Below are 21,507 nucleotides of genomic sequence, written 5' to 3'. Positions count from 1 at the left end.
CAATAAGTATATCTGCAGCTCTAACACTAAACTTTCAAAAGGGAAACTTTGATAAAATGAGGAAAATAGTTAGAAAAAAATGAAAGGTGCAGCTGCAAAGGTTAAAAGTGTTCAACAGGCATGGACATTGTTTAAAAATACAATCCTAGAGGCGCAGTCCCTATGTATTCCACACATTAAGAAAGATGGAAGGAAGTCAAAATGATTACAGTCATGGTTAAAAGGTGAGGTGAAAGAGGCTATTTTAGCCAAAAAAAATCCTTCAAAAATTGGAAGAAGGATCCATCTGAAGAAAATAGGATAAAATATAAACATTGTCAAGTTAAGTGTAAAACATTGATAAGACAGGCGAAGAGAGAATTTGAATTGAAGTTGGCCATAGAGGCAAAAACTCATAAAAACGTTTTTAAATATATCCGAAGCAAGAAACATGTGAGGGAGTCGGTTGGACCATTAGATGACAGAGGGGTTAAAGGGGCTCTTAGGGAAGATAAGGCCATTGCAGAAAGACTAAATGAATTCTTTGCTTCCGTGTTTACTAATGACGATTTTGGGGAGATAGCAGTTCCAGAGATGGTTTTCAGGGGTGATGAGTCAGACGAACTGAACAAAATCACTGTGAACCTGGAAGATGTAGTAGACCAGATTGACAAACTAAAGAGTAGCAAATCACCTGGACCAGATGGTATGCATCCTAGGGTACTGAAGGAACTAAAAAATGAAATTTCTGATCTATTAGTTAAAACTTGCAACCTATCATTAAAATCATCCATTGTACCTGAAGTCTGGAGGGTGGCCAATGTAACCCCAATATTTAAAAAAGGCTCCAGGGGCGATCCGGGTAACTATAGACCAGTGAGCCTGACTTCAGTGCCGGGAAAAATAGTGGAAACAATTTTAAAGATCAAAATCGTAGAGCATATAGAAAGACATGGTTTAATGGAACACAGTCAACATAGATTTACCCAAGGGAAGTCTTGCCTAACAAATCTGCTTCATTTTTTTTTAAGGGGTTAATAAACATGTGGATAAAGGTGAACTGGTAGATGTAGTGTATTTGGATTTTCAGAAGGCGTTTAACAAAGTCCCTCAGGAGAGGCTTCTAAGAAAACTAAAACGTCATGGGATAGGAGGCGATGTCCTTTCATGGATTACAAACTGTTTAAAAGACAGGAAACAGAGAGTAGGATTAAATGGTCAATTTTCTCAGTGGAAAAGGGTAAACAGTGGAGTGCCTCAGGGATCTGTAATTGGACCGGTGCTTTTCAATATATATATATATAAAAAAAAAAAATCTGGAAAGGAATATGATGAGTGTGGTTATCAATTTTGAGGATGATACAAAATTATTCAGAGTAGTTAAATCACAAGCATATTGTGATACATTACAGAAGGACCTTGCAAGACTGGAAGATTGGGCATCCAAATGACAGATGAAATTTAATGTGGATAAGTGCAAGGTGTTGTATATAGGGAAAAATAACCCTTGCTGTAGTTACACGATGTTAGGTTCCATATTAGGAGCTACCACCCAGGAAAAAGATCTAGGCATCATAGTGGATAATACTTTAAAATAGTCTGCTCAGTGTGCTGCAGCAGTCAAAAAAGCAAACAGAATGTTAGGAATTATTAGGAAGGGAATGGTTAATAAAACAGAAAATGTCATAATGCCTCTATAATCGCTCCATGGTGAGACTGCACCTTGAATACTGTGTACAATTCTGGTCTCCACATCTCAAACAAGATATAGTTGCGATGGAGAAGATACAGAGAAGGGCAACCAAAATGATAAAGGGGATGGAACAGCTCCCCTATAAGGAAAGGCTGAAGAGGTTAGGGCTGTTCAGCTTGGAGAAGAGATGGCTGAGGGGGGATATGATAGACGTCTTTAAGATCATGAGAGGTCTTGAACGAGTAGATGTGAATCGGTTATTTACACTTTCGAATAATAGAAGGACTAAGGGGCATTTCATGAAGTTAGCAAGTAGCACATTTAAGACTAATCAGAGAAAATTCTTTTTCACTCAAAGCACAATAAAGCTCTGGGATTTGTTGCCACAGGATGTGGTTAATGCAGTTAAGTGTAGCTGGGTTCAAAAAAGGTTTGGATAAGTTCTTGGAGGAGAAGTCCATTAACGGCTATTAATCAAATTTACTTAGGGAATAGCCACTGCTATTAATTGCATCAGTCTTCAACACCCACTCTTCAACGGAACCCCTTGATATGTGGTAATGTGCGGTGGCTATATTGCATCAGTGGCATGGGATCTTCTTACTGTTTGGGTAATTGCTAGGTTCGGCCTCTGTTGGAAACAGGATGCTGGGCTTGATGGACCCTTGGTCTGACCCAGCATGGCGATTTCTTACGTTCTTAACTACCAAGATCTCCTTAGGAGGCCCCATGTACTGAAGATTATCCAGCATCTTGTGCCAGGTATCCTCCTCCATTTGCAAAAGTAAATGGGATGGCCTCAGACAAAATCCTGCAAAACTGCAAAGGAGAGGTCTTCTGGTGGAGACTTTCCTCTGCTGGTGGGAAGAGAAGGGTTGGAAGGGAGGTTATCAGATGCGTCATATGGATCAAGGAGTTCATCCTCATCATAGAAATGGGATGAATCCTGTGGTGCTCAGTCCTTGGCCAGTGGTATGGAAACTGCAATGACTGGCTAGGTGGGCCTGGATCCCAAGGCCACCCCCAACTTTGGGGCAGCTTCCTCCTCCGAGGAATCGTGGGTGACCACCAGACTGGTAGGCAGTGGCGCAGATACCCTAAAGGCATAGATGCTGGTGCGGGCACAGACACTGGTGACGGTCTTGATAGGTAACCAATAAGTACCTGAAGGGAGCTGAATAGTGGCTTGAGGAACAATGGTGCCAGTCCTGGTCCTGTTGGTGCCCTGAAGCAGAGGCCCTGCAGCGCATGCTCCATGGCCCACTGCACTCCCTTCTCCAGCTCATCCTCATCGCTGATGCCAAAACGGATTGGGATTCAGGGGTGACCAGATCCTCTTTGGAACCAAGAGAATGATCAATGGGAGACACTGGGGCAGGTGGAGACCATGGCAAACTACTGGGAATCGTGGAGGACTGGTACTCATCACGGGATTGCTTCGGGGTCATCTCAGCCAAAACTGGAGCATCTCTGTGCCAGGCACCTTGCATCAACAGGGACTGATGCCGATGCTTCTTCGGCTTCCCTCAATGCTCAGCTCTTCCCTGGTGCCGAGATCAAGGATGATGAACCTAACTTCTTTGACCTGGAATAGCTGGGCAATGACCCAATTCTGGAGTCCCTGACAGTCACTGATGCCAAGGAGCTGATGACTTGATGGCCACTGTTGCGGTTCTGAGGATCCCTCGATGTCGATGCCTCTAATGCCGATGGATTGATCTTCCAGTGCCCAAAGAGTTGGTTCATAGTCTCTAGACGAACCCAGTATCCTTTGGGGGTCATCTGTGCATACTTGCAGCAACCCTGGAGGTCATGCAATGCCCCCAAGCAATCATGAGTATCCGTGATACAGTCCTCCCCGCACTGAAGGCATCGCTGGAACCCTGATGATGACATGTGCAATCCTGATCGTAACTTTATGGAAAAAAAATCACAAGAAAAAATCCTGAACTTAAAGAAAAAACTGAGACACTTACTCCACCGCGAAACACTGTGCTCCGAAGGGACCCAGTGTGGCCATGTGGTATAATACATGCCCAAGCATAATCAGAGGCTCAATCAAAGTTCTAGAAACTTTGACATAAGTTTTCTGTGCCAGGCTCCATCAGATGATGTCATGCATGTGTGAAGACTGCCATCTAACTTGTCCTTGGAGAAAGAACAATCACATTTGAAGAATTATGCATGTGAATGTAAAACGTATTGTCAAATAAAACTGATCCAAAGATGTTAGTGGACCTAACTAGCTATGTTTTTATACAGCCGGTTAGGCTACTTACCTAGATATCTTTAAAAGACATCCAAGTAAGTAGCTCTGTCAGCGAAGAAACTAAAAATAAACAAACTTGGCCAGTAGTTCTATTCTTCCCCTCCCAATCCCCAAATTTTAGACATTTATTTATTTAACACTTTTTTATACCGACCTTCATAGTAATAACCATATCGGATCGGTTTACATAGAACAAGGGTATAACTGAAGCAATAACTAAAGTAATTAACAATAGAGGTGAATAAGGCAAAGTTACATTTAACAAGGAGTAAAAAACTTGGAAGCTTAAATAGCTGGAAGAAGGTAAAGGCAGGAAGTAATTGTAATAATACAATAAAGAATATGGGTTAAAGCTTAAGGTGCTTTAACTTGGAAGTGACAGAGTCCATCGTTCGAGAGGATAAAAGACCATTGGATCAGGTGAGAATAATGGCAACTAGTGATGGTCTGGAGGATCAGAGAAGGCTTGGTGAAAGAGCCACGTCTTGAGTTTTTTTCTGAAAGTTAAGAGGCAGGGTTCCAATCTGAGGCTTGAGGGGATGTTATTCCAAATAGATGGTCCTGCTATTGAAAACGCTCGATCTTTGGTCGAGGAAAGGCGTGTGGCTTTAGTTGGGGGAAATTCAGAGTACCTTTGTGAATATCTCTAATTGGTCTGTTGGAGGAGATATGGGCCTCTTGGGCCATGTACCCCTCTAATCTCTTAAAGATATCCAGGTAAGTAGGAAGTTATCTAGCCCCACAATGCCAGTTAACGTTTAGACCTACTTTAGAGCAGGTCCGAAGTTATCTGGCTAACCTAACCGGATATACCTGAAATTTGGCTAGGTTAGCTGGATCTCTCAGCCCTTCCCTGGAACGCCCCTATTTGATCCAGCTAAATTATAGCAGGCTAATTGCTTATCAGCTATAATTTAGCCAGATAAGTGGCAGAATATGACATATTCGCCATTTAGACTGATAACTTGTTAATAACTTGTGAGTTATCCATCTAAATGGCTTTTGAATATTGACCTCAGAATCTATAAAGGGTTATACATCTAAATGCCAAATACCACTGAGCAGAAAATTTCAAAATATTGTCTCAATGAACCCAAGATCCTTTCCCTGAGTGGTGACTCCTAATATGGAACCCAACATTGTGTTCATATAGTTAGGTTTATTTTTCCTCATGTGCACGACTTTGCACTTGTCTACATTAAATTTCCTCTGCCATTGAGATGTCCAGGTCCTCAGTTTCACAAGACCGTCCTGCAGCTCCTTACATTATGCTGGTGTTTTAATTAATTTGAATATATTTGTATCATCTGCAAATCTAATCACCTCTTTTCTCCCTTTTTCAGATCATTATTGAAAAAGTTAAACAGTGGTCTCACTGGCCATAAAAATGCTTTGAAGCAAGTTCCATTGAAGATAAAAGTACAAGAACAAACACATGTGCAACCCTGCATTGGACAATAATCAAAGGTGTGTACCATATTTTAAGTCAACAGGACTACAGTACACAGAACAATAGTAAGGAAGCCCAGTTTAATTTTATTGAGCAAGAATCCCTTAAAATTTGACTTCCAAATTTTACTCTTCCCTACATGTATGTCAAAAGCACAGAGCAGGAGCTTCCCAAACCAGTTCTGCTAACCCCCAGAGCCAGTCATGTTTTAAGGATATCCACAATGAATATGCAGGAGATAAACATTAAGACAACATCCAAAAAGGCATTGATCTGTGCAGTCTGGATAAACAAGCATTGGGGGTAACTTGCTTGATGCGGCGGTTACTACCCTTAACCATTAAGCCTTATGCTCACCTTTGATGCAACTCCAACATTACTCTCTGCATCAATGGCAGGGGGTTGGCAGGAAATGTGAATCAAACAGTTGCCAACAAGGGCCCTGAACTTGGTTGTTGGTGAAACAGGTAAGTTTGGGAAAATAAATGTGGGAGCTTGCTGGGCAGACTGGATGGGCAGATTGGTCTTTTTCTGCCGTCATTTCTATGTTTCTATAAAATTTGCTTATAATGGAGACTCAGTCTATACAAATTTATCTCATATATTCATTGTGAATATCCTGAAAACCCAACTGGCTGTGGAGTCAGCAAGACAGGTCTGGGAAGCCCTGGCACAGTCCCTTTACTGTACACGCATCTATATCTAGTACTTAAATCACTTCAAATATTGCAATGGAGTCAATATTCTAAGTTATTAGTCATTCATAAGAATTTTACATATCACAACCTTGTTTAATCTTATTGAACAAGGCGGCAAAGGATCAAGCGAAGGATTTTGTTTTGCTTACAAAAATCTCTCATTTGGATTAAATTTCTTAAGCGGCAACAGATTATTTTAACATATACAAAAACATAAATCAAAAAGCACAGTAAATCTAACTTTTTCTGGCAATTACAAACATGTCCTACCTTCTGTTTTTGAATTGGCGACAACGTTAACGACTTGTTACTAGGATTCAGGCTCATCGCATGTGTCTGCGAAGGACAAATACAAAAGTGGATAAATCTAGCATTTATTTACAAAGCTCTATAGCTTAAGTAACACTTATAAAAGTTACAACTGAAAAGTAAAAAAGAAAAGCTTATTAGCATGTTTCAGTACATTTTACCATGACAAGAGAACAATGCAATATACAAAACATACTGTGTTAAAATTAGCTCTGTAACAGAAAGAATACATTATATGGCACAGAAGTACAACAAATTTTTAACTGGACATGTTCCATTCAGAAAAGTCTCACAGGGAGATTTTATTTCAGGACTGCCTCACTCTCACTACAATGCATTTTGATTCTTCTAGTGCTGTTGTCTACTGTTAATAAAAGGAAAACACAGGCCAAACAGCTCAAGATGTCCCAGGATCTATAGGAAAATAAAGGCCAGAAGGAATCCATGCCAACATGATCAACTATGAAGCTAATAGGAGAAAACAAGATGTGGGAACATTTCATCCTTCTTTGGTACAGAAAATGAAAACTGGTTATCATCTGCTAATTTTCGTTCCTGTAATACCACAGATCAGTCCAGAAAAGTGGGTTGTGTATCCCTACCAGCAGGTGGAGTCAGAGAACAATGAGAACTTTGGGCACTGCTACATAACGAGAGTGCCACCTGCAGTCACACAAGAATTGACCTGTACCCAAGCCCATGCTAACAAAACTAAACAAAGGGTAGCACCCAACCAAATTTCCGGACTACCACATCGTCGCTGGCAAAAACCAGACCAAACAACTGCTAAAAAACTGCTCCATGAATCATGTCTGCAAAAAAGGAGCTTCAACAATAAAAAACTTAAGCAGGTTCTGACCAAGACAGTCTTTCGCTATCTGAAGAAAGGGGTGGGACTCTGGACTGATCTGTGATATTACAGGAACGAAAATTAGCAAGTAAGAACCAATTTTCATTTCCTGAACATACCCAGATCAGTCCAGAAAAGTGGGATGTTCCCAAGCCACCCTACACTGGGCGGGAACCTGAAAGACCCGCACAAAGCACACTCTCCCTGAAGGACGGTTCATCAGAAGCCTTCACGTCCAATCGGTAATGTTTCGTAAAAGTGTGAATAGACTACCATACCGCCACCCTACAGATCTCCTGAGGCGATAGTAACTGACACTCTGCCCAGGAGGTAGCCTGAGCCCTAGTGGAATGAGCTCCGAGACCCATAGGCACCTGACGCCCTCAGGCTATGTATGCTGTGCAAATGGCTTCCTTAATCCACCGAGATATGGTTGCCTTTGAAGCTTTGTCCCCCTTCTTTGGGCCACCAAAGAGAATGAACAAATGATCAGAACGTCTGAAGTCATTGGTAACCTCCAGATAACGCAATAAGGCACACCACACATCCAAAAGATGAAGGTCTCTGTTCTGAGAAGATTCCCGGGACCAGTTAGGGAACCCCAGAAGCTCCACAGTTTAATTGACGTGAAAGGCTGAAACCACCTTAGGGACCAAGGATGGAACCATACATAACTATACCCTATCGTCGTAAATCCGAAGAAAAGGATCCCAACAAGACAGCGCTTGCAACTCTGAGATCCGACGGGCCGAGCAAATGGCCACCAAAAACACTGTTTTCAAAGTCAGATCTTTCAGGGAAACTCCACAAAGAGGCTCGAAAGGAGCCTCTTTGTGGAGAACTCGCAGGACTAAATTCAAACTCCAATCCGGACACACCGAACGGATGGGAGGGCGCAATGTTCCCCCTTAAGAAACCAAGCAATATCTGGATGCGCTGCCAGCGAACAGCTGTCAAAGTTTCCCTGCAAGGCACCTAGAGCTGCAACTTGTACACGAAGGAAATTAAACGCCAAGTCCTTAGCGAGGCCCTGTTGCAGAAAGTCAAGCACCCGAGGAACATGCACCGCTATAGGGTTGCAGGAACGCTGATGACACCACGTCTCAAAAAGCTTCCAAACTCTCACATAGGCCATAGAGTTGGCTGGACGTCTCGCCTGTAGGAGGGTGGAAATGACTTGTTCTGAATAACCCCTGAAGCGTAAATGTCGCTTCTCAAAAGCCAAGCCGCGAGAGAGAAGCGATCCTCCCGATCTGCAAATGTGAGCCCGACGGAGCAGATGCGTCAGATGAGCCAGCTGAAATGGACCCTCTAGAGCCAAGCGTACCAGATCCGCGAATCATGGACGACGTGGCCACTCCGGCGCCACCAGAATCACCCTTCCCGGGTGTCGCTCTATGCGATGGAGAAGCCGACCTATGAGGGGCCAGGGCGAGAAGGCATACAGCAGAATCCCCGTGGGCCAAGGACACACGAGAGCATCTATGCCCACCGAGCCCTGTTCTTGGCAATGGCTGAAAAAACTGTTTTTGCATTCGCCTGCGTTACCATCAGATCCAGCTGAGGAGTTCCCCATCTGGCGCAAATGAGATTCCACGCCTCGAGAGATAGTTCCCATTCCCCTGGGTCTAGTTGCTGACAGCTGAGATAATCAGCTTGCACATTCTCTACTCCTGCGACATGGGATGCGGCAACGCCCTCAAGATGGCGCTCCGCCCAGATGAACAGAAGACGTGCCTCCAGTGCTACAGCAGGACTTCGAGTCCCGCCTTGCCGATTGATGTACGCCACCGTTGTCGCATTGTCTGAGAAGACTCGCACCATTCAGCCCTGGATCCAGGGAAGAAATGCCTGCAGGGCCAGACGTACAGCCCTGGTTTCGAGTCGGTTTATGGACCAGGATCATTCCGGTCGCCGACCAGAGCCCTTGGGCGGACCTGTCTGCACACACCGCCCCCCCAACCTGAAAGGCTGGCATCAGTGGAGATTATCAGTCAATTCGGAGTGTTCAAATCCACCCCTCCCATTCCAGATTGTCCAGTGACAGCCACCATGACAGACTAGCACTGGATTCTGGAAGTAGAGGCATTGGTAGATGGAACTGCTCTGACACCGGGCTCCAGCGAGACAAAAGCGCATGCTGTAAAGGTCTTAAGTGAGCGAACGCCCAAGGAACCAAGTCCAAGGTTGAAGCCATGGAGCCCAGGACCTGAAGATGATGCCACACTGTGGGACTGTTCCTTTGAAGAAGGGAATGTATTTGTTCCTGCAACTTCTGTATTCGGTCCGCCGCTAGAAACACTTTGCCCAGCAAGGTATCGAATTGTGCTCAGAGATAAATCAACTTCTGGGTGGGTTCCAAGTGACTCTTCTGCACATTGATTACCCAACCTAGGGATTGCAATGTGAACATCACCATGTGCACTGATCTCTCGCAGTCCTCCTGAGACTTTGCACGAATCAACCAGTCGTCCAGGTACGGGTGGACCAAGATTCCCTCTTGACGATGGAAGGCCACCACCACCATCACCTTGGTGAACGTGCAAGGAGCTGTTGCGAGACCAAATGGGAGGGCTCAAAATTGGAAGTGTCGTCCCAAGACCTTGCACCACAGAAACCTCTGGTGATTCAGCCGGATCGGAATGTGTAAATACGCCTCCGTGAGGTCCAGAGAAGCAAGAAACTCCCCTTTTCGAACCGCGGCCATCACTGTCCTCAGGGTTTCTATACGAAAGCGAGGAACCCGAAGGCAACGGTTCACCTTCTGCAGATCGAGGATGGGCCAAAACGTGCCCTCCTTCTTGGGGATCACAAATACACAGAGTACCGACCTCTGCCCTGTTGAGCCTCCGGAACTGGGACAATAGCTTTGAGCTCGAGAAGTCATTGTAGAGTCACCTGGACCACCTCTTGCTTGACACTTGAGGCCATTCAGGACTACACAAAAACCTCCTGGACAGGGCGCGAGAACTCCAGTGCATACCGTCTTTGATCATTTGTAAGACCCAGTGAGCTGATGTAATTCTTGCCCATTCCATGTAAAAGATGGATAATCTGCCTCAGACAGCTTCGACGACGGAATGGGTGCTCGTTGCTTCATTGGGGGTTTTTATTACTTCCTGCACCAAGATGTCCCGAATCTCTTCAGGGACGGCGACCCCCTCGAAAGGACTGCTGGCGCCCCAAACCAGGTTTAGAAGCAGGAGGTGTGGAGTATCTACCCGCTCTGAAGCAGTGAGAGTCCCGAAACCTAGCTCGAGGAGGGAAGACTTTTTTAGAAGATCTTTTATCTTCCAGCAACCGATTGCCCTTGGATTCGGCAAGCAGCTTTACTAGCTGATCCAGATCCTCCCCAAACAGGAGCTTGCCCTTAAAGGGTAGATTACAAAGCTGGGACTTGGATGACAAATCCGCCGTCCGATTTCACAGCCAGAGGAGACGCCGCACTGACACCAAGGACACCATACCTCTCACCGAGGTCCTCACCAAATCATACAAAGCATCTGCAACATAAACGATGCCTGCTTCTAGGCAGGCAGACTGCAGAGCCCCACTGTCGCATGTACTGGCCCCAGCAGCCGACTCCTGGACCCAACATAGACAGGCCTTCTGCATGAGGCTAGCGCAAACGGCAGCCTGAAGGCTTAGCGCGGCAACCTCGAATGCTCGCGTCAACTGGATCTCCAGCTTGTGGTCCTGAATATCCTTAAGGACAGCCGCCCAAGCAACTGGGATAGTGGTCTTTTTCATCACTGCCGAGACCATGGCGTCCACCTTTGGAATCTTCAGTAAATTCAAAACATCAGATAACGGGTAAAGATTCGCCAAAGCTCTGCCCACCTTCAAGCCGGAATCTCCCACTCCTGGGTCACTAGTTTGCGAACCTTCTTAGGCAGAGGAAAAGATGTTGTGGGACCCCTAAAGCCATTGAGGACTGGATTGACATCCTTGTTATCAGACTCTTCTTGTGAAACCTTAAGTCCCAAAACTTAAGACCCCTTATTCCCCAGGTCCTTTAACTCATCCCGCTTGAACAAACACACCATGCTGGGGTCATCTCCGTCCGCAGGAGGGTCATCGGGCTCATCCGGATCATCAGTATCCACATCAGCCGGATCCAGCTGCGGATCCGGGTCTGCCACCCCTACTACCCAGAAGCCGGCATCGCACCAGACCCCAGGGATCAGATCTCGCATGCCCTGGGGAGAATCCCCTGTGGTGTAAGCCTGATCAGAGAGGTGCTGACGAGGGTCCGTACCCCGACCTCTTTTCTCAGGCAGGTCCGAACCTGCCCCAGGAGACCGGGCCGCTTTACCGCCGAGTGTTTCCTTGCCAGGAAAGCCTGGTGCATAAGGAGGACAAATTCTGGGGAAACCCCCTCCGGGTCCCCCTCTCCCCCTGGAGAGTCGGCTGTGGTGAAATCATCAGTTCCCCCGGTGAGGTCTTCCCTCACTGAGGCTAGAACAGGCGGAGAATCCTCTTCCCGTGAAGCTGAAGGCGAGACAGATGATCCCTCCCCGAGGGAGGAGGCAAGAAGCCCTGAAGAGCCCTCTAACCCTGGGGAACACGCTGCGCATAAGGAGGCCGCATCTAACGCCTGGCCGCGTGACCCACACGCGCGGCAGGTCTGTGATTCCTTTTTCGGTCCCATCCGCAGCAGCACACCGATAGTCTGAACTGAAATATAAAAGGGCGCAAATAAAAAAAGAAACGCTCGGAGCCACGACGCGGAGAAAATTTCAGTCAGGCAGGACCAGAAAAAAAAACAAACTTTTCATGCTCCGGGCTAAGAGTCTACCGGCTGAGGAGAAAACACCACGCGCAGCCGTGCCACGGGAAATGAGCCTGTCTATAGTGAAATTGCAAGGCCCCCAGCAGGGAAGTGGCGAGTAAACGAGGCACACGGAGAAAAACTCACCCTTGCCCTCAGAAAACGACCCAGAGCCCCGGGAGCTGAGGGGAACATTGCTGACAGCTTCCCCGGCCGGCCGTAAAAGACCCGGTCCCTCCTGCACCTCTCCTTACCTCAGAACTGAAGCCTGTCAGTCAGTTGCAGTGAAAACAGCTTTTTTTTTTTTTTTTTAAATTAAACTTTACCAAGACACAGAGAAAAGCTGTTGCAGGAGACAAGGGAGCAGCTGTAGCAGAGACGGTGGTGAGTAGCCAGGAGCCCCTGGTAGTCAGACACCGAACTGTGGCGGGCGAAACCCTGACAGGAATATCCAATTCCCCGGATGCCCGGCTTCTACTGAGGGATGGCCCACAAAGGCGCCTAACACCTCAGGAAGCCCGTAAACCAAAAAATTAAATTCAAACTAAATAAAAAATATAACTAAAGACTGTAGGTGTGCATCTGTACCACCCGCTGGAGTCAGAGAAATACTACTGAGTGACTGCGGGTGGCACTCTCGTTATGTAGCAGTACCCAAAGTTCTAATTGTTCTCTGACTCCACCTGCTGGTAGGGATACACAACCCACTTTTCTGATCTGAGTATGTTCAGGAATTTGCATATGGTTATTATATTGAGGCAGCTTTCAAAATGCTCAATGTCAACCAGTGCCAATGCAAGGAAAAAAATGCTTGGTGACACTGCATTGTGCTCTCATCCCCCCTGAGATTAAAATTGAACTGGCCTGTGCTCCTGTAAGAAACGAAGGCAAAGAAAAACACTGATTCTACTTGTTAGGGATGGGTAAAGGACGCATGAAAAGCAAGAACTGGGTGGGGGGGTTAGTGGGTTCTCCACAATCTGATAGAAAGTGAAATGAAATTGGATGAATGGTTAAAAAAATTATTAGGGCACCCCCCCCCCCCCACCACAACTGGGAACACAGACACAAACACATTATTTAATCAAAGACCAATTTCCTTGTTAAGAAACAAGATTAATGATCTGTGCAGACTGTTCACCTGCGAGTGAACTCCCTAGATGGCACACATCTGTTAATATGGAGAATGGACCTTCTGCTGTGTGGGACCTTTCCTACAATACCTCACATCTGTTTACTCTCACTTCCCTACAACCCTATGAAGAGAGCACTTCAGTGAGAAGGCTCAATCGAGTTATCCCAAATAAAATGTATTGTCCAGATGCTGGTTTTTTTCATTTACAGTTTAAGGGATTATGCAAACATTGCTGCTTAAGAACCACACGAGAAAACAAAGGAAACAAATTCCACTCTTGAGTCTATGTCCTAGGATCTAAAGAATCACACAAACATCTTGCAATGTATATTCCCTTCTAGGTCTTTGGAAAGAATATAACGATAAAACTATTAAAACACTTGTTTTCTTGAAGCAGATGCTAATTAACTTATTAAACTTTGGTTTCAGCTAGTCAGCTTAATTATAGATTTGAATTTTGTGTTTCTATTGCAAGGAAAAGGGGTAGTTAGTTGAACTATAATAAAGAGGAAAGTTGCCCTGTGTTTGCATCAACAGTATGCAAACTGAGCTATGCCCCCTCCCTGTACTTGCCAGCTTTGCCTCTCTCTCTCTGTATTGTCCAGTCCACTCTCTACCACCACATATGGAAACTGAGCTCCACCCCTCTTCTCCGGTTATACTCTCCAGCTCTGCTTTCCGCACTCGCTCTCTGAAATGTCCACTCTCCTCTCTACCACAACAGAATACACCCAAGTTCAGCCTGCACTCTCTACTATCACACACCTCTTACTCTTTACAGTATTTCCCTGTCCTTGGATGGGCTTTTACTACTAGTTTTATATAATAATCAATTTCATTATTTTACAGTATACAAATTATTTTGCCTTGGGTGTATGAATTGGGACCAATAACATCACATGTGCTTAAAACTGTACCAGCTTGGGCTGGTCTTGTGTTTCAGCATTAGAGTACAGGAAATCCAAAATCCAAACCTTCCATCCTTCAGGGCCAGTTGAGTTTGGCTCTACTCAGTTCTAGAGAGGGAAGACATCTTCTGCCAGTAATTGAGTAGTGCTGAACACATCTCTCAAAGAATATACCCCTCCAGCCTTCAGGCCAGGGAGAATTCCTTTCAGCTTCCCAAGCATGCCATCTTGGGTGGAACGGAGCAACAGAGGGAAAATTTGGGGAAAAGGCAAAAAATTAAAATAAAAAAATTGCACTAACTCACAAAAAAGTAGGCCTTGTTTGATACTATTTTAAAAATATTTGAGGTTTGAGAAATAAATGACCCTTTTCCCAAGGAAAATGTATTTTCAACAAAACCTGTGTAATTAAAGTACAGATGGGACGAGAGAGCAATTATAGATTTACTTTTACAGCCACTTGTGCACATGGTCCTGTTCCCCAGCTCTCCCTCCCAAAAATGGGATAAAACAAACCACTGGCTTTCAAGAAATAAACTGAACTTCAAGTCAAATAAATCATATTCAAAATTCTGTGTATCAATGATGAAAATTCACTATGGGATAATCTGCGAAAAAGAAAACTAGAAAAAATGACTACAGCAGGACATTTATTTTACATTCACAAGTCCTGAGACTTCACAGAACTGTAAATCTTGCAGCATTGGAGCAACCAGATATGCATACAGATTATTTTTGACTGGTGGTACTATACTCCATCTGATGCATCTGACGAAGTGGACTCTAGTCCTCAAAAGCTTACATGCCAATAAATTCGTTAGTCTACTGACCACCAACCTCTGTCTTGTTTTCACTACTACAGACTAACATGTCTACTCTCTGGAAGATGTATTTTATCAAGTAATTGTACCAGAAGTTAAACATTTATCTTACTACTTTTCAAAAATGCCAACAAGAAACTTCATACACACCAGTAAGAAAGAGGATAAACTGACCCAAGTGTGAAGGTTCATTCAAAAGGTGAGGGTCCTAGACTTCAGGAAAACTAACCTTGTTAAAATCAGGGAGTACCTCAAGAAGTCATTAGATGGATGGTAAAATCTAGGGGAAGGAGAAGAGCAGTGGGTTAAACTAAAAGATACCGTAAAGGCAAATAAACTTTTATTAGAAAATAAAAGGTAAGAGGAAATAAAAAAAAATAAAAGGCCACTATGGTTTTCTGAAGAAGTAACTGAAAAGGTAGGAGAGAAAAAGATTAGTGTTCATAAACTACAAGAGATCACAGAGCGAGGAAGAAAGATGACAATAACTGGAAAAGAGAAGAGAAGCTGGGAAAGTAGTCAGGACAGCAAAAGTGCAAATGGAAGAAAACAATGCAAATATGGTAAAATGGAGGACACAATTCTTTTTTTTTTTAAAGATATGCTAGTAATAGAAAGAAGAGCAAAAGTGACATTGTGAAACTCAAGAGAAGGGGAGGAATATATAAATACATACTAGGAAAAAATGATATTACTTAACATATTTCTGTTCAGTGTTCAGAGGAAAAGCCAGGAGCAGAACCACAGAAAATGGACACAAATAGGATTTTTAGAATATGCTCATGAGAAGCTAGCTAAACTAAAAGTAGATAAAACAATGGGGCTGAATACGATACATCCAAAGTTAGTGAGAGAATTTATAAAAGTTCTGGCAATTCTGCTGGCTGGCCTTTTCAATGCTCCTTTAGAATCAGGAGTAGCTCCAGAGGACTGGAGACAGGCAAACGTGGTTAGGCTGACTTCTGTGGTACATAAATGAATAGAACTGCTGCTAAAACAGAGGAGAGGGCAGATTCTGGAATCCAATGGCCTTACCAGAGAGAAGTCTTGTCAGAGGAACTGGATAAACTTCTTTGATTGGGTGATGAGAGTTGCAGCAAGGGAGAGCACTAGATGTAGTGTACTTGGATTTTAGTAAAGTCTTTGACAGGGTTTTGCATAGGCAACTTATAAATAAACTGAGCACCCTTGGTATGGGTCCTAAAGTGACTGATTGGGTTACAAATTGGTTGAGTGGAAAGTGACAAAGAGTAGTGGTAAATGGAGTTCATGCCAAGGAGAAGGGCATTACTACTGGTATGCCACAGGGATTGAGACTGGTTCTTTTCAACATTTTTTTTAAGCAGCCATGTGACCCAATGACCGAAGCATAAGGCGGGCCAGCACCCGTTGGCTGCAGCGGACCAAGCTCACCAGAGACACTACAGCAAGCGCTCAGACATGAGGAAGGAAAGCCCGGCCTTGGATTGCATCCAGGCTGATCCCGATGAAGTCCAACTGAGTAGACAGAACAAGATGGGACTTTGGGTAGTTGACAACAAACCTGAGGGATTCCAGCACCTGTATGGTCAAGTTGAGGGAATGAAGCGCCCCTTCACATGTAGTTGCCTTGACCAGCCAATCATCCAAGTAGGGGAAGACGTGCACCCACAACTGCCAAGCACTTGGTGAAGACACGTGGGACCAAGGACAGGCTGAACAGCAACACCTTGTACTGGAAGTGACTGTCACCTACCAGGAATCATATGTACTTCCTGTGACTGGAAGAGATTCCTCTGTGGGCATTGGCGCCCTTTAGGTCAAGGGAGCAAAGCCAGTCCCCTCTTTGCAGGAGGGGAATCAGGGTGCCCAGCGAGACCATCTTGAACTTTACTCTTCGTAGATATTTGTTCAAGGCCCTCAGGTCTAAGATGGGGCACAACCCCGTTTTCTTTGGAATCAGGAAGTATTTGGAGTAGAATTCCTGTTCTTGTTGACCATGCAGAACGGATTCTACCACTCCTGCCATTAATAAGGCAGAGAGCTCTGTCCAAAGAACCTCCTGATGTGGGGTCTGGTCCCACAATGACCGGGGGGGGGGGGGGGGGGGGGGGAAGAGTCCTCTGGGACACTCAGGAAATTCAACAGATACCCTCGACGGACGATGGACAGGATCCCTGGTCAGAGATGATCTGTGGCCATTGGTCCTGGAAGGTCTGTAGCCAACCTCAGACCACAGGCGTCAAAGGCCAAGGGTACAGATACTGGTCTTATGCTTCCTCGAGACCAGTCAAAACCCCATGGCAGGGCTTTGCTGGGGAGCCGGCTGAGGTCTGGGACTCTGGTGTTATCAAGAGCAACCTTTAGAATTCCCTCACGGCACACGTGGGTATGTGGGGCCGAAGGATATTTCCTCTGGCGATAAAAATGACCTTCTGCGGCCCTGACGTAAGGACTTTGGGACAGAGGATGGAGGGTCCGAAGTGCTGGCAGAGAAATGCTGGAGGGTCTCAGTGGTCCTTCAGCTAAACCACAGCATCTTGTGCCTTGTCCCCAAACTAGTTCTCCCCAGTATAGGGCAGGTCAGTGAGCTTGACTTGGACCTCCAGTTTGAGGTCAGATGCTCAGAGGCATGCCAGCCTACGGGCTCTAATGCCTGCTGCCACTACCCAAGCCGCAGTCTTGAAAGCATCATAGGTGGAATGCGCCTCATGTTTGCCGCACTCAAGGCCCTGCTGGGCAACGGCCAGGAGGGCTTCCTGCTGATCCCATGGAAGGCATTCGGCTACTGTCTGGACCTGCTTCCAGAGGTTGGGAGTATACTAGGTCATATAAAGCTGGTAGGAGGTGATGTGAATGATCAACATAGCGTCCTGACACACCTTCCTACCCAGGGCATCTGCAGCTCAGTGTTCTCACCCCAGAGACACCGAAGTGTGGGTATGGGAGCATTTGGCTTTTTTGAGGGCAGAGTCCACCACCACTTATTGGTGTGGGAGCTGGCGCCTCTCTAAACCTAAGGCGGTACGGAGACTGGGTGCTCCCACATCCTGAGGAGCAATTCCTTGAAAATATCATGGATGGGGATAGCAAGCACATCCTTTGGAGCATCTACGTACTGGAGAACCTCCAGCTTTTTGTGACTGGCATCCTCCTCCACCAGAAGTTGGAAGGGGACAGACTGAGCCATAGCCCGCACAAAGCTCACAAAGGTCAGATCCTCCAGCGGGGATCTATGCCTCTCATCTGGAGGAGATGGATCCAAGGGGATGTCTCCAGAGTTCTGCGAGGAAGACTCAGAGGATCTCCCCAGGGATCATATGGGGCTTCCTCACGGAAGTTCCCTGTGCGCCCTGAGGATGGTCCCTGCCCAAGACCCCTGGCCTTGGAGCTAAAGGCACAGACGGCATAGATGACCTTGAAGACACCAGGGACCGAACCGGGCAAGAATGCATGTGGTACCGGCACTGATAGTGCCCCTGGACAGGAGGCATTTTTCTCCTCCGAGGAACCCATAATGGGGATGACTCTGGATGGAGGAGGACTCGGCTGCTGCTGGGGCATCGAGAGACCCTTGGGTGCTGGTGGCAGCTGCATGGACAGAATGCCCAAGGACGTCAATTCACCCTAGCAGCGGCATTAGCATCGCAGGAGCAGACTCGGATGTCGGGGAAACCAGTGGAGCTAGTGGCTCGATGCCCTGAAGGGCTCAGAGCACCGCCTGTTGCACCCTGCAGTCCAGCTTCTCCTGGAAGTCTGAAGCAAGGACAGAGGGAGGAGGAGCAGGATGAGGCCATCAATGGATCCTCCCCAGAGCCCTGGGGAGGCTCGGTACCCAACATTGATGTCGGTGGGGAACGCCCAGGATTAACAGGTACAATGGAGGTTGATGCCTCCTCTCCGTGGGGTCACTTTGGGGGCAGCATGGAGGACCCCAGTGATGCCCTGAACATGGAACCACGTGATGATGGTGAGCAATGCCGATGCTTCCGAGATTTCCCACGGTGCTTGGCCTGGTTTTTCCCTGGCACAAAGGATGGAGACGATCCTGAGGTCCTTGAGAGCAATGACGCTGGAGAATGCCTATCTCCTGCTCATGTGAGGGTGCCGAAATGAGAGTGGGCACAGAGGGAAGCAGCTCCATCGGTTCCCCACAGTCCTTGGGAGTAGAGGTGCACGATGCTGGAGTCGAAGTGTCAGATTTTTTCCATTTTATCAAGTCGAACCCAATGACCCTTGGGGGTCATTTGGTCGCAAAGATGACACCCCCGGACACTGTGCGATGCCCCCCGGCAGGAAATGCAAGTGTCATGTGGATCTGCAATGGACACAGTCTGCAGACACTGGGGACATTGGCAAAAACCTGAAGACACCATGAAAAAGAGCCGGCGAGCGGTTGATGACCGGCAGATACAGAGAACAGCTTAGTTGGGAATTGACCGCACAGAAAGTACAAAAACCCCCCCAAAAAAACCTTATCACGCCACCCTGAAGCACCGACGGGGGAAGGGGGAGCCAGCACAGAAAAAATACCAATGAAAGTACTGAGAAAAGACTCTAAAAAGCACAGCTCCCAAAACCCGCGAGGCAAACAGCTCCGTAGAAAAGAAGAGACTGAAGGGGAACCCTGTGTGGACACGTGGATAGTGGCATGCTGGGAGCTGGCGCCTCAGTGTGTCTAGTCAAAGCTCTAGGAACTCTGACAGACGTTTTCCATGCTGGGCTCCATCTGATGATGTCACCCATGTGTGAGGACTACAATCCTGCTTATCCTAGGAGAAAGTTTTGTCTTTCTGTGTATAATACCAAAATCTGCAACAGGGTAGACACCCCGGAAAGTGTGCATAACATGAGGGATCTGGCAAAGCTTAAGAAATGGTCTAGAGTCTGGCAACTAAGATTTCAAGCAAAAATATGCTGAATCATGCATTTGGGTCGAAAAAAAAAACAAATGGCATGGAAGAGTATTGGAGGTGAAATTCTTTTAAGCATGAAACAAGAGTGGGATCTGGGGTGATTGTATCAGATAATCATAAGGTGGCTAAACAAGCGGATAAGGCAATGGCAAAAGACAGAAAGATGCTTGGGTGCGTAGGAATGGTCAGCAGAAAAATTAAACCAGATGAAGTCAGTCCAGAGAGTGGCCACTAAAATGAGTAGTGGTCTTCATTATAAAGCATATGGAGACAGCCTTAAAGATCTAAACATCTAAAGCCTAGATGAAAAGAGAAAAATGAGAAAAATATTTAAATACTTCCAAGATATCAATGGAACGGAGGATACAGAACAAGGGGTCATGGGATGAGAGTGAAAACGGGTAGACTCAGCAGCAATCTAAGGAGCTATTTCTTTGTAGAAAAGATGGCAGATGCAGGAAACAGCCTCCTAGTGGAGGTGGTGGAGACAAGGACCGTATCTGAATTCAAGAAAGCATGGGGCAAGCCCAGGGGATCTTTAAGGGAGTGGTAGGGATTGCAGAGCTGAGCAGTTGGTGTGGATAAGATAAAAACGTGACAACAGAAAGATCATATGGCCTATGTTTTTATATATATTATTTGAAAATAACTGAATAGTCCAGATAAAAACAGCAAAATGTGCATTGGGATTTCAGTGGTTTATCCTGGCCTTGGAAGCTCCTGTGGTTTCTTGTGCTGTTTAGTGCAGTCCTGGACGTGCAACATTCTGTGGACTGTATAAGCAGTTCTTCCATTGCTCTCCCTTGAATGTCTTGCTTTCAAATGCATAATGAAACTTCACTTACAGAAGCAAAATGATTCTCATAGCCAATGACTAGAAACAAATTATAGAATTCTATTCAATTCTATATATTGGGTTTCTGCCTCAGCCACTGATTCAGTAGAAGAGTCTTGTTTTAAACAAAATGTTGCTCCACGCTTCCAACAGTGTCCTATGATGGGTACTGCAAATGAATCTAACATCTCTCAACAAGAATACATTTTACATAATTGTTCTATGGTTTACAGGGGTAATATTTAGATTGGCCACATATTTGCAAAGGCCACTGGTACTTTTTATCCGTGGAATTTGCACCAATTTTCAACGTGAAAGTACCATGTACTGCCACTTTGAAAAGTGTGTAAGAAAATTACCCACACACATCTAACACCTGCTACTTTGTGCAGGTAATTCTCAGAATAAAAATACACATATGCTTGAATTTTTAAAAAGTATCTGCAAAATTACTAATCCTGCACACAAGAACGCTCTCTCCTACTGCAAGAAAAATTATTATCTTAGTGGTACTACAGGCATATTTTTACCTGCATATGAAGTGGGCAATTTTTAGAAACTGCATTTCTGTGACAATATGAGGGCAATAATCAAAGCCATTTCTGTGGATAAAATGCTGTTTTAGCTGTGTAAATGTTTTTGGGTTTTGTTTTTTTTTTATTACTGCTTACTCTATACATATCTAGAAGTACCTGCCTATGGCTGCAATGTAGATACATTTAACCAAGTATCTCTATAGGTGGTCCCAGGGCAGGGCTTGGTTGGGGGAGGCACTTATGTGGATAGTTATGAATAATCAAAAGTATAAGTTTGCTTTCAGATAGAACTTGCACAAAAAGCAGGCACTAAGTTCTGCTTTTTTTTTTTTTTTGGCAAATCCTTGTCAGTAAAAAC

General features: G+C 45.4%; 1 protein-coding gene across 4 annotated transcripts in view; it reads right to left on the bottom strand.

Moving 5' to 3' along the window:
- Positions 1–21,507, bottom strand: part of RPGR (retinitis pigmentosa GTPase regulator) — a 266,732-nt gene that overhangs the window by 108,093 nt on the left and 137,132 nt on the right. For all 4 annotated transcript variants that reach the window (XR_003856998.1, XM_029603193.1, XM_029603196.1 and 1 more), the window contains one exon: positions 6,360–6,425. Coding sequence is in view for 3 of the 4 variants with exons in the window: in XM_029603193.1 (XP_029459053.1) it covers positions 6,360–6,425 (66 nt within the window). In the remaining variant the exon portion in view is untranslated. The remainder of the gene's footprint in view (positions 1–6,359; positions 6,426–21,507) is intronic.

This window comes from Rhinatrema bivittatum, chromosome 5, assembly GCF_901001135.1.
Source record: "Rhinatrema bivittatum chromosome 5, aRhiBiv1.1, whole genome shotgun sequence".
Taxonomy (NCBI): Eukaryota; Metazoa; Chordata; class Amphibia; order Gymnophiona; family Rhinatrematidae; genus Rhinatrema; species Rhinatrema bivittatum.
This window is presented reverse-complemented; position numbering and strand designations above follow the sequence as displayed.